The sequence below is a fragment of the Lactuca virosa genome, chromosome 2 (assembly GCF_052849685.1).
Source record: "Lactuca virosa cultivar CGN04683 chromosome 2, Lactuca_virosa_CGN04683_v6, whole genome shotgun sequence".
Taxonomy (NCBI): Eukaryota; Viridiplantae; Streptophyta; class Magnoliopsida; order Asterales; family Asteraceae; genus Lactuca; species Lactuca virosa.
In genome coordinates, this window is record NC_136427.1 from 77753566 (window position 1) to 77767287 (window position 13722).

Here is a 13722-nt window from a genome sequence, read left to right on the forward strand (position 1 = left end):
TTTATGAAAAATTAAATATCTTCTTACTACTCATATAAAATGATGACATGTGAAATCTAATAATAATTTTGCTTAATCTTTTAAATTGATTTTGACAATTGTATGAGTAGGAGGATAAGTAGGAAAAAAAATAAGATAATATTTGATCTCTCTTTTTTTATTATTAGAATATGTAAATAGGTAAAAGGAAAAAAGAAACAAAATATTAAAAAGGGTAAGATGATCTTTTCCTATGGATCAGGGACCACAAGTGCAACAAATACAAGGACAGACAAGTCAAAGTCCAATATAAGGACCAAAGTTATGAATTAGGTTAAATCATATGGGGACTAAATAATTAATAAAGTCCAATATAAGGACCAAAGTTATGAATTAGGGAAAATCATAGGGGGACTAAATGATTAATTTACTCCTTAGTTTAGTATACCAAAGACAAAATTCGCATACAAAAACATCCCTGGCACACAAACCCCAAACCATTCGCTCGGTTCATTCGCTGTTTCCCTTTGTTTTCGAAAGGGACTCTGTTTCCTTTATCACGCATCTAAGTTTTAACCCTAGTTCTGTTGATTTTTTTGGCAAATCGGAGTTCATTTGATTGGGAAACGTCACTTAGGTTGGTTTAGTTGATTTGATTATCTTTTTATGTTTCATGAAATACATTCTGTATCGTTAACCAATTTGAATTTCGTTTGTTGTGTTGAGTGTCCATGTTACTTGAATTGTTTTGATGATCATTTGGTTTTTAAGCTTTTTTGATCAATATGGGTTATGATTGTTGGATAATTGATGTTTTAGCTTCATGTGGTTCTGATTACAGAAGGCATCGACATAACATTTTTTGTTGGTTCATAAACGAACATTTTTACCATAAGGCTGATATACCCTTTCTTGTAGAACAGCTAATCAGATTGTATATACTGTTCATCCCTTTGCTTGTTTTTATCCTTTTTTCTGTTTACCAATCTTATATTATGTGGAAATTTTCATTTACCAACAATGTCTGTTTTGTCTATTGCAAGTGTAGGAGTGGCTACGACAAGGAGACTGAGTAGAAACCATAATCATGAGTTATGATGATGAATCTAGCAGTATGACTATCAAAACTGATGATGTGGGACCTTGGTCGTATCTCAACCATGATGTGCTTTCGTTAGTTATGATGAAACTGGGAGTTGTTGATTTTGTTGCATTCAGTGGAGTTTGCAAGTCATGGAGATCTGTAGCACTCGGTAACTGGAGAAGATTTATGGTTTCCAAACCACCAATGCTGATGAATATCTCTGATAGTGTTAATAAGGATTGGCAATTCTGCCTAGAGGACCATGAACGAAGAAAGTTCAAAACCACACTAACGCATTCTACTGGAATGTGCAATTGTGGATTTACTTGTGGTTACTTGATCTTGTTGAGGATTAAAACCAATAAGGACTTCTGGCTTGTGAATCCAATCACTAGACATGAACTTTTTTTCCCTCCTGCCCCTTGGGAGTTTAATTATGTATTAGGCTTCACTTCCGTTCTTGTATTTTCACCTTCAATATCTAAATTGGTGTTTGTTATCTTAGCCAAGGAGCAAATATGCTTTTCTATAGCGGATGAGGGAGCATGGAATTGTGTCTCCACTTTTGACTTTCAGTTTTATAAGGATCTACATGTTTTTAAGGGGAAGATATATACTTTAAACTATAAGAATTATCATTTATGTGAACTCACACTCAATCTTGAGCCCAAAGTGACGTTACTCAAAACCAAGCATCTTGTGTTAGATAAGGATCTATTTTTCCCGCAGCTTGGAAGTTGTGGTGAAAACCTTTATATGATGGATTGCTCAATATGTGATGATGTGATCAATGTTTATAAACTAGACTTTGGTGAAATGGAATGGGTGCCTTTTCAAGATACAGGAGAGGAACATGGTTTCTTTGTGGGCTACGTTTTTGATCATATTGATGCTGTAAAACCAGAGTTGTGGGCTGACCCTTGGTCACACTACCCAAGATATGATGTTGGTAATGGAGGTGGACATGGTAGATATTTTCCTGAAAGTGAGGGGTGGTATTTCCCGCATGAATGTTTGAATGTTAATCTCTTAGACGAGTCATGACTTTTTACCACTCTTATGATCTATTGATCTTTGCATATGTTGGTACATTTGGTTTTTGCAATTTGTGTTTTTGTTATCAAGTACACATTCATATCTTTTATGTGATCTGGTGCCCTTTGCTTTGAAATGTGTGGCTAATGCATCTTGTTTAACTCATACATTGTTTTTGGTTTTATCTTTTAGCCTTTTTATGATTGAGATGATGGTGCCTTTTTATGGATGGGGTGTTATAGTCCTTTTTTCTGATACCTGCTGAAAATCCTAGAGATTATTAACATACCATATGGTGAATGCCATCAATACCATGTCCCTTCACTAGAATGCCATTTTTGTGATTTTGTCATTGTGGTTCAGCTATAGCTTATTAGAGTCCGAAGAGGCTGAACAACTATATTTTGCAACAAGAAAGTTTCCTTGTATGACAAGCTACTTGTTAGTGATTTTAGGTGACAGTCACTAACAATAGTTTTAGTGTCATCCGATCATTTTGGTGTTTCTTTGTGTTCTTGGTTGAGGACTTTAAGTGTTTTAAGACTTTTGGCCTAATTTTGCTTTGTATGTATGTTCTTTTTATGCATGGGAGTTAGGTTGTCTGTTAAAATGCCTTTTTTTTTTTTTTTTTTTTTTTTTTTTTTTTTATTTTCCGAAAGGAACTATTGAATCTATGCTTTGGTCTCTCATCTTGAATGTATGTGGTCCTTCAACTCAAAACTATCTCGTAGTATTCGTTAATTTTTTGAATATTGGTCACAAACATACAACTGTGTCTTGATATATCAAGGAGTGCCTACTTATTTGTGTAACCATCGTTAATAGTGTTTAAATGTGCTGACTTGTCCTTAAGAATTGAATTGACATGTTCTTTTATACAGTTTATGATTTGAAAAGAGAAAAGTATGTTGAGTACTTGAGTTCCATGCATAAGTATGTGTACAAACTTGCTCATAGCTATGGTTGTTATCAAATTATCTGGACGTACTTTCGAAAACGAAGGGATATCTTGATTTAAACAACAGACTGAACGTGAGGTAATGCCCTTGACACGTCGTGGTTACTAGAGTATATGCCATGATAAAGGATAACAAAAATAATGTATCTTGGTCAAGCTTTCGTAACCTATATAGATATTCCTTAATTAGCCTATTTTTGTGTACCAATTAACGTTTATATCTCATACCTTAATTAAGCTTATTTTTGCAGTTGTGTTGTCCATTTTTTTCAAAAATAGAAATAGTGTTTATCTTGTCCATATTGGGGTTGTTCCCGATTAATTTGTTGTGTTTTTGGGGCACCTCAACCACTCGCTGGTGATTTTTTACATTAACCAGTTTAACATCAAGTTTCAATTTTGACCTCTGGTTACAAATTTTAATTTGGGAAAATATCGAATGTTCTTGATTTAATTGGAAAAAATAAAATATAAGTAGTTAACCGGAAAATTTCTCAAAGTAAAATGATATTCTTTTTGTAGTTTTCCATTTTTTATTTGGCCAACGTATTTGATGTTTCAACCGTGTTTACCCATAAGCCTACTTTAAAGTTGAAAATCAACATCTTTGACGCTTTTGCCCTTATTGATACTTAGTGTTAGCTGTCATTTTTATGTAGGCAAATTACTCAAGTTTTCCAAAAAAAACAAAATTTGGTTATGTTTTAAATTCATTTGTTCTAATTTCGGGAAAACAAATTCTTATCATATGAAACAAGCAAGGAACATTAGAGTTATAACTAGGGTGTCTAATAAGAGTAAAACTTTGTTTCCTTTTCTGTTCGTTAAGTTATGTCTGAATAAAGTGTTGTATCAAATAAATGATGAGATGAAATTTACTCTTTGCAGGCATATGAGGTGGAGCCTGATGCAGTTGCAAGCCAGTCACTTCAAGATGATAACTTTTTATTAAAGTATAATATTCGAATGCTTTTGTTAAATTTAAGAAGGGTTATATATTGTGGATTTTGTGATTATTGAGTATTATGATATGATGTCTAAATGGTTTAAATATATGAAAGAAGTGTTTATATTTGTGGGAAGAACATGCTATTTTGTGTCGAGTATTATGATATTGCTCCTATGATATTGGTGCCTGAATGGTTTAACTACTTAGTCTTGATTTCACAGGTGAGATTGTCTATATGAATAACTGAAAGTTTCATCTTTTTATGGTTTTCGAAATCATTTTATTCAAAATCATATTGCACTTTCAATACATTTATCTAAAACGATGATTTCTTTAGGATTTTGTGCCAAGTGTTTTTGTTGCTATGTCATTTTTAACATGATGGTACGGTCATTTTATATGTAATTTAGTTATACATGACAAATAGCTTTTTGATACACTCTCATAATCAAGAAGCTACCAAGTCGGTGATAACAATTCTTTTTTTTTTTTTTTTTTTCCTTTGACATCTGATGTTTTAAAGAAGGTATTGAATAACAAAGCTTCAATAGATTTTTTGTGTGGTTTCATTTGTGTTAATCTATTACTATTATTATTATTTTAAAAATTAGAGTATACAATCTCTTAGTAAATAAGATAAAAACTAAAATCATCTGGTAGTTTGTTTGTTTGTTTGTTTGTTTTTTTTTTTGCAAATACTATACTTCAATTAAAACTTTAGAGAAAAGTAGCAATGTACTTCAAAATAGGATGCTATAATAAACAACTCAATCTATATTGCTCCAAATGCAATGTCTATAAAAAAAATGAACAACTTTATATGAATAATATAACTATAATTGAGTATATTTATTGAGAATCAGATGCTCCCGGGAGAAATAAATTTAAAAGAAAATGCCCAGATAATTCAAATACTTATTCCCCTATTGCCTCTACATTCCTTTTTGGCAGGTACCTTCCGTCTCCTCTCCGTGAAGATAACATAAGATAGGTGTGCGTGGTTTGGTGGAGGTGATATTGTAAAACGTGAGTAAAACGTGAGTGATATTGTATGACGACCGATGAAAATGATTAATGTCACAGACAAAAAAAAAAGAACGGAAAAACAGTTTTTATGGCTTATAATAAAAAATATTAAAAAGGGTAAGATGATTTTTTTAGGACTATGGACCACAAGTCCAAACCAAGTCAAAGTCCAATAGTAGGACCAAAGTTGTGAAATTTGGAAAGCCATGGGATCAAATATGTAATTTACTCCTTATATGTAATTTACTCCTTAGTTCAGTTTAATTTAACGAACACAAAATTCGCAGACAAAATTAAAAGAGCCTAGCACACGAACTCCCAAAACATTCGTGCGGTATTCGCTATTCCCTTTTGCCACGCTATCTCACCCTCACCCTGGATCTTTTGATTCTCTTTCAAATCGGAGTTTATTTGATCGGGCGTCAGTCAGGTTAGTTTAGACGATTTGGTTATCTTTATGTGTTTCATGAAATGCATTTTGAACTGTTTACTAATTTGAGTTTCGTTTGTTGTGATAAGTATTCATGTTACCTGAAATGTTTTGATTGTGTGATTATTTGGTCTTTTAAGTTTTTTTGATTATATATGATGTCTTATGATAGTTGGATAATTGATATAGTGTTTCTTATAAGTGATATAGGGTTTGTTTGAATTTGGTATTGTTGCTTCGGATTACAAGAAGCATAAACACAGGAAAAAGCCTTAGGGTAAAGAAAGATATCGCTGTAGTCAGAACCTTCTTTTTGGTTCATAAAGGAACATTTTTACCATGTGGCTGAATAGCTGATCTACCCTTTCTTGTTAAGAGCATTTATCATTGTAGAACTGCTAATTACATTGTATATGATGTAGTCTGTAATTATTTTGTGTTTGTTATTACTTGCGGATCCTGTTCATTTTTGTGCTTGTTTTATTTGTGTTTGTTATCACTTGCGGATCCTGTTCATTTTTGTGATTGTTTTCTCTTTTTCTGTTTACAAGCGTTGTAAGACTACGTGCAGTTTGCATTTTACCAAGAATGTTTATTTTGTCTTTTGCAAGCTTAGGAATGGATATGACAAGGAGAGAGACTAGAAACCATAATGATGATGATGCATCTAACAGCAAGACTATCAAGACTGATGATGTGCGATTTTGGTCATACCTCAATCATGACATGCTTTTATTAGTTATGATGAAACTGGGGGTCATCGATTTTGTTGCTTTTAGTGGTGTCTGCAAGTCATGGAGATCAGTAGCACTCAGTAACAGGAAAAGTTTTATGGCATCCAAACCACCAATGCTGATGAATATCTCTGATAGTATTAATAAGGATTGGCAATGCTGCCTAGAGGACCATGAACGAAGAAAGTTCAAAACCACACTAACGCATTCTGCTGGAATGTACTGTTGTGGATTTACTTGTGGTTACTTGATCTTGTTCAGGATAAAAACCAAGGACTTCCGGCTTGTGAATCCATTCACTAGTCATGAACTTTTTTCCCTCCTGCCCCTTGGGAGACTGATTATGTATCAGGCATTGCTTCTGTCCTTGTATTTTCACCTTCAATATCTAAATTGGTGTTTGTTATGTTAGCCAAGAAGCAAATATGGTTTTCTATAGAGGATGAGGGAGCATGGAATTGTGTCTCCACTTTCGACTTCACCTTTTATAAGGATTTACATGTTTCTAAGGGGAAGATATATACTTTAAACTATAAGAATTATCATTTATGTGAACTCACATTCAATCCTGAGCTCAGAGTGACAGTGACAATACTGGAAACCAACAATCTTCTGTATGATCGGAACATATTTTCCCTGCAACTTGTATGTTGTGGTGAAAACCTTTACATGTTTTTGAAGGAAGGATTATTCAAAGACGACTTCAATGTTTATAAACTAGACTTTGGTGAAATGGAATGGGTGCCTTTTCAAGATACAGGAAACAAACATGGTTTCTTTATCAGCCAAGCGGGTCATAGTGCTGCTGTGAAACCAGAGTTGTGGGCTGAGCCTTGGTCACAGTACCCGAGAAATTATGTTGCTAATGAAGGTGGACATGTCAGGGTTTTTCCTGCAAACGACGGGTGGTATTTCCCTCATGAATGTTTGAATGTCAATCTCTTAGATGAGTCATCATGACTTATTATCTCTCTTATTTTTGCATATGTCAGGAACCATTGGTGGTGAATTTGGATTTTGCAATTTATGTTCTCATTATCAGGGGCACAACTATCATTTATATCTATCTCCCTTTTATGTGATATGCTGTAGTCCTTTGCTTTGAAATGTGTGGCTAATGCATATGGCTTAATTCATATCCAATTTTTGATTTTATCTCTTAGCCTTTTTATGATTGAGATGATGGCGCCTTTTTATCGGTGCAGTATTATAGTCATTTCCTTTGGTACCTGCTAAAATTCTCTTCACTTTTAGAGCCCCTGAGATTATTAATGCACCATGGTCAATTATAACTTATAGGAGAATTTGAAGATAAGTGTAAAAGTAGATACTATTTTGGTGCTCAAATCCAATTTTCTATATTGATTAATAAATGTGCACAAGTTCAAGCTCATATCATTGAAGAATGTAACATCGCGGCTATTTGGACCAACAAAATTAAAAGTATTAACATGATGGCTCTCTCTGTTCATGTAATCTACATGTAAACACAAGAACTTGCAATTTACCCGTATTTCTTTGTCTATGACAGAAAGGGTTGTTCACTTTTTGATTTGATTATAGTATTATACCGTTTGGATATTTAGACTTTTTGGATTGTTTGGACATAAAACGAATTAATAAAGCAGATTGTTGATCCGCTTGGTTACAAAAATGAGACCCCGAATAGTAGAAATTAAGAAAAAATAACAATTTTCTTTTATATGTATTTAATGGGAAATATTAGGAAAGTCTCTATTTTCAATTCTCATTTTATTAATGATAAAGTCATGGTTTTATTTATTTAACCTAAAATAACAAAAGTAATAGTAATTGTTTTTGCATTCAACTGAACAATTATTATTTTCTCTCATTAATCTCTTTTCGAATTGATTACAAAAAATAAATGAACCCTTAATATTGTTTGACAGGAAGAATAACAGAAAGATAGCAAACTGATCAAATAAACAAGAACAAATTCAAGGTTGAATGCTTTATAATTTCTTGTATAAAAGTGCGAATTACAAACCGGCATTTTAGAGAAGGGAACTAATGGTTACCCCTCCTACCCAAGTTAATGATTAGTCGATCCTTCATATCATAAAAATATTATCTCTCTAACGTAATCATTATTCGTACATTCACCACAACATATAATACTCTCAAAAAATGATGTAATAACAAATTTCATCATCGCCCAACACCTATCCAGCTACTTATTCACTTTCTTTTTGTGAGAATAAACCTTCCAAGGCTTGGGCACAATGGGCTAGGTAGAAGTAAATGTCTGTTCTTTATCAATGCCGGCGTGTTGAAGATTTGGCTTGTCCTAAGCCTAAAGCTACGGAAAGATGCATGTATAATGAAAGTGTCCTGCTCGGTTTCTTTTGAAACGGTTTGGTTGTCCCATTGAACAAGCCATTATTCAACTTGGGAATCCTTTTTTGTTGATTGTGCTTGTAGCCAAATCCTTAAGTGGGTTAGGGTTGTTGGTTAGGTCCATTTCAAGCCTGAGGGAAGGGATGGTTTGGCCTCGTGATTTCCAATAGCACGTTTTAGGAGTGAAATGTGGAAGACACGATGGATTTTTGAAGAATCTGGTAATTGTAGGCGAATGAAGATATTACAACATATTGAAGATTTCAAAGTTATCAAGAGTTTAATATAGTGTTTCTTCTGCATCACTTATTCTTGTACAGGTTTGATCTTTCTACGTTAACATAAGTAAATATCATACAAATATTAAAGTTTTAAAAGTTTTGTAACATTTTGCTATGTTAGCAAGTTATGTTGTAAACTTCAAATTAGCTTAATAATATAAAGAAGTCTTTGAAACAATTTTCTAGAGTTTTTAACATCAGCATTATAGTTTAAAAAAATATTTACCGGTTTTTATAAATCTATTTACCAAAAATGGATAAGAATGTATTATTAATAAATAAATAAAATAAAAAAGGCCCCAAATTTCTTCACTTCTCCCTTCCTTCCGCCATCATTGCACGTCGGTGATCCTCTCCACCCATCATCTGTTGAACACGAGTCTTTATATGGGAAACAATAATACTTTTATTAAGACCACTTAAGAAGAACTTACACTTTGAGAGACTACTACACTTTGATTTCTTTGAGTGTTTCTTGGATACTTGGATGTTGGGATTGTTTGGAGCAAATGAGCTACACACCTAGTTATATGCCTCTAAGGAAGTTTCTAGATACTAGTATACAGTTACTACTTTCTAGATAATTCTAGAACCATATATCATACTCTATAAGCTTCCATATATTTCTAGAATGTTCTACCATGTTCTAGAGAAGTCTATGACTTCCTAATGTCTTCTAGGATGTTCCTAAACCTTCCAGGGTCTTCCATGTCGTTCTAGAGTATTCTAGAGTCTTTTGATGTATTCTAGAGTCTTCCATAATGCTCTAGAATCTTCCAGAGCATTCTGCAACAAGCTAACTTCTTCTAGATAATAATATTGGTTCTACTGGGCTAGTGATGACCTTTTAGCACTCCCCTTCAACACTAGCCCCCATTCTTTGTACCATATTGACCTAACAACGAAACCCCTCATATTTTCCAGCACTCAACCCTTTGTGAGCTTCATATGCTACTTGATCATCAGTCTTTATATGTCGCATCTCAATATCTTCCTTTATAACTATCTCTCAGCTACATGCTTTGTTTTTCCTAAGTTATTGCAGCCGTTGCTTTGTACTTTATTTCCTTAGTTGACAATGATACTGTTGGTTGTCTTTTGTTGCACCATAATATTGTTCCTGGCCCTATTGAACTATCTTGTATAGTTTCGTCTGTCTCCCTTTGGCAAACTTATTAGCATGTGGGTTGTCCCTTTTGCAAGCCTTGGAAAATTCATGCAATATTAACATGTTATGAGGTGATCCCTTATTAATCTGCTTATCACGATTAAATGCCGCTCGAGTGAAGGATGTTACATCCGATTTATGACTTATATCAAAGTCTTTTAAACCTATATTCTTGTTAGATTCATGTCTATATAGATATAGTTATATAAGCAGGGTTTGAAGGACTTAGGACTGATAGCCCGCTTTAATTCATGTTCCTTGTTTGGTTGTGGACTTAGAGTATCCGGTTATCTGTCCGAGTGTCGTTGAAGTCCTAGTTATATATTATGTATATCTGTTTAGATATTAAAACTCTTACTCCAGTTCAACGCCTTTGGGTAGCAAAGGTACCTAGATAACCTCTCAAGTAAACTATAATAGGTATAGTTTAGAGATCAACAATAACTTTTATGAGGAGAAACTAGCTAAATCAATATTCTAAAACATATACTTTTAGTAAAAAGAAACGTATATAGAAATCAAAACACGAGATACATCCTCATGATGCGGATTTCACCGTTGTCGAGTTGGTAACCAGAGTCTCCTGGAGGGAGAGCGGGCATTGTGTGTATAGATCTATATGGGACACACCATCCCACATCCTGACTGCTAGCTACAGTCCCGGCAGACCAAGCCAAGGGGTGACAAATGTCACATCTATTCTGACGCCAGCAGGTCGTCGTGTTTACATCCGTCAATCAGTATGGTTACGAGTATCTTCACATTTACCTTATAATTCATGGCCTTAAGGTAATTAGTATCACGGTAGTTTCTACATATAAAACTACAGTACTATAATTGTAACATCCGGATTCCCAGGTATCTTAAATTATGTATTTTATTGAGTTTTGGAGAGAGACTCGGCGAGTAGGCGCTCAGACTCGCCGAGTAGAGTCGTGAATCTCCATCCGGGTTAATGACCGGACTCGGCGAGTCCATACGTGGACTCGGCGAGTCCACGCTGTTTAATGAAACCCTAATTTCTTGGGTTTGGGACCTATTTAAAGGCCCTTATGGCCTTCAATGGCGGCCACCAGATCATAGAGAGAAACCCTAGAGTGCTTGAGCGTTTTGAGAGAGAAAGGAAGCCATTCTTGACCTTGGAAGTGTTGTTTAGCAAGAAGAAGGAGGTACTAGCCAAGAGGAAGCATAGGAGGTTGCTATTCTGTGGATTTGGAGCTAAGATCTTCACATTTGAGGTAGTAATTCGACTCTCCTTCTGTTCTTATGATGATCATATGGATTTAGGGTTTCTTAGACCCTTTGTTGGTTAGATTTGATGTCCAAATAGCCCCTTCTGGTGATAAGGCTTTGGATCTGGATCCATAGAGGTCCAGAGAGCCTTATTCATCAAGCTTTATGAAGAACAATAGAGGTCATGGCCTTGGGTTAAGGTATTTGGGGCTAAATCATCATATATGGTCATATAAATGTTGCTTGTGCATCAAGATCGAGACTTTACGTGATTATAGTGGTTGGGAAGGCCAGATCTATGGATTAGAGGAACAGATCTGACCTCAGGAGGTCATTTGAGTTGGTGCATGACATGAACTCGCCGAGTCCAAGGGCAGACTCGGCGAGTAGGGTTAGGGTTTCCCGTGAATCACTCAGTGAGTGACTTGCCGAGTTGGGGGAATGACTCAGTGAGTCAGAGGGGGAATAGAGGACTCGAGTTCACGACTGAACTCGCCGAGTCACATTTGTGCACTCGGCGAGTCGGGTCAAAAGTTGGACCGTTGACTTTTATTGACTTTTAGGGTTTGGTCAACGTTAGGGTCTTTGAGCCATGAGAGGGGTAAAATGGTCTTTTACCCTTCTGAGAGTACTAAGAGGAGGAATAGTCTAGCCTTGAGAGATGTATTGATTCAGAGTGTTTATTTCATATGATTAGGCGGAGGCTAGACCCGACTTTACAGAGTTCGAGCTTTACCGAGTTACCCGAGGTGAGTCTTCCCACTATACTTTACCTAGAGTGGTAATTAGAGCTATGAGACAGAGTATTGTGTATGCTTTTGCATGATGTGATTTCTATGTGTTATATGCTATGTATGTTACAGAGTTTTCAGAGTTAGGACCGGAAGGTCCACAGAGTTAGGGTCAGAGGACCCATAGAGTTAGGGCCAGAGGGCCCACAGAGTTATGGGACTGGGGGGTCCCACATAGACACTTTGACCAGAGTGTCAAACAGAGTTATAGTCTCGAGTGGCTAATATGTGTTATGTGTGGTATTTTGGGGAACTCACTAAGCATTTATGCTTACAGTGTTGTGTTATGTGTCTCAGGTACCAGCGAGGATCGCGGGAAGGCGCCGGCTTGATCAGTACACACGCAGGAAGATTTTATTATGATCTTGGGATATGATGTTATGTGATACAATGGTGTTTTTATAACGATTATGAATGAAAATGTGTTTTATAAAATGTGAAAAATTGTTTTGAAAATTTGGGTGTTACAAGTTGGTATCAGAGCCTTGGTTTGAGGGATTCGGATTCATCTTCGGGCGTATCTGAACTCAAACTGAGGATTTGAGAGAAATTTTGATGACTAAAAACTTTTTAAAAGAGTAAAAAGAGTTTTGAGATAAACAGAGCAGAGCCGTGTGTACGATCAGCCAGCGCCCGAACGGTGATTTCCCAAAATACCCTTGTAATTAGTGTTATGAGATATATTATGTTATGATATATGATGAGTTATGCTATGCATGCTAGAGTAGACTAGGCATTCTTAGGACTAGAGTGGCCTGATATGTGATGCCCTAGTCTAGGAGTTTTGCTGCTAGGGATACTTGAGAGTGTTTAGATAGCAGCGAGGAGTTTATGAGAGAGCCGCTAGTGAGTAGCATATGGTTAAAGAGAGTAGAGTACTTGGGACTTGGGATCCAAGGAGGAGGACTTAGAGTGGATGCTGATGCGGTGTGGACGGTAGTATAGGGCCCGTACTACTGAAGACACCGGAGCAGTGCGCACCCTAAGTAAGAATCCATTGGGTACTAAGGAGCAAGTAGGGTGGAGTTATCGAGTGCGAGTATACTCCAGCGAGTCCCTGATATTTATTATGTTGTATTTCAGAGACATCATGGTTGGGACACGCCACACACCAGAGAGCAGCGGTACTAGTGATGAGGAGATCCGTAGGATCATTCATGAGGAGGTGGCTGCGGCCATCAGGGCAGAGATACCAGAGATGTTCGGGTCTATCAAGACCACACTGATAGAGACATTTGACGAGAGATACGCTGCTCTTTCTGAGGCTGCGGTTGCTGCGGCCACTGCAGCTATAGCTGCGACTAGGCCGCAGGGTGGTGATGCGTTGCTGTTTCGTGAGTTCAGCAACACAAAACCACCGTAGTTTGATGGGACCCAGGACCCGATTGCAGCGATGAGGTGGATATCAGACATTGAGGGATGTTTCTTTACTTGCTCATCTCCAGAGAATTTGAGAGTCTGGTTCGCGTTGAACCAGCTTCGCTTGGGAGCGAAGGACTGGTGGAAGTTTGTGACGGCGCACTATTCGCCTACTGAGCTTGTTGCAGTGACCTGGGAGAGGTTCACTGCTATGTTCCGAGAAGAGTACGTTCCCCCGGTAGAGAGGGAGCGTTTGGCCCAGGAGTTTTTGACCCTTAAGCAGGGTACAGAGTCTGTTACAGTGATCACCAGGATGTTCCATGAGCGGGCGATGTTC

General features: G+C 36.3%; 1 protein-coding gene and 1 long non-coding RNA gene across 2 annotated transcripts; both read left to right on the forward strand.

Annotated features, from left to right (window-relative positions):
• Positions 1 to 504: 504 nt before the first annotated feature.
• LOC145156403 (uncharacterized) lies at positions 505 to 2147 on the forward strand. Its single transcript, XM_079075798.1, has 2 exons — positions 505 to 616; positions 1028 to 2147. The coding sequence occupies exon 2, from the start codon at positions 1067 to 1069 to the stop codon at positions 2105 to 2107; it is 1041 nt and encodes a 346-aa protein (XP_078931924.1). The 5' UTR covers positions 505 to 616; positions 1028 to 1066; the 3' UTR covers positions 2108 to 2147.
• Positions 2148 to 5312: 3165 nt separating this feature from the next.
• Positions 5313 to 7277, forward strand: LOC145156404 (uncharacterized). The gene is made up of 2 exons (XR_013736671.1): positions 5313 to 5461; positions 6078 to 7277. It is a non-coding gene; the product is annotated as an uncharacterized LOC145156404 (long non-coding RNA).
• The last annotated feature ends 6445 nt before the right edge of the window (positions 7278 to 13722 follow it).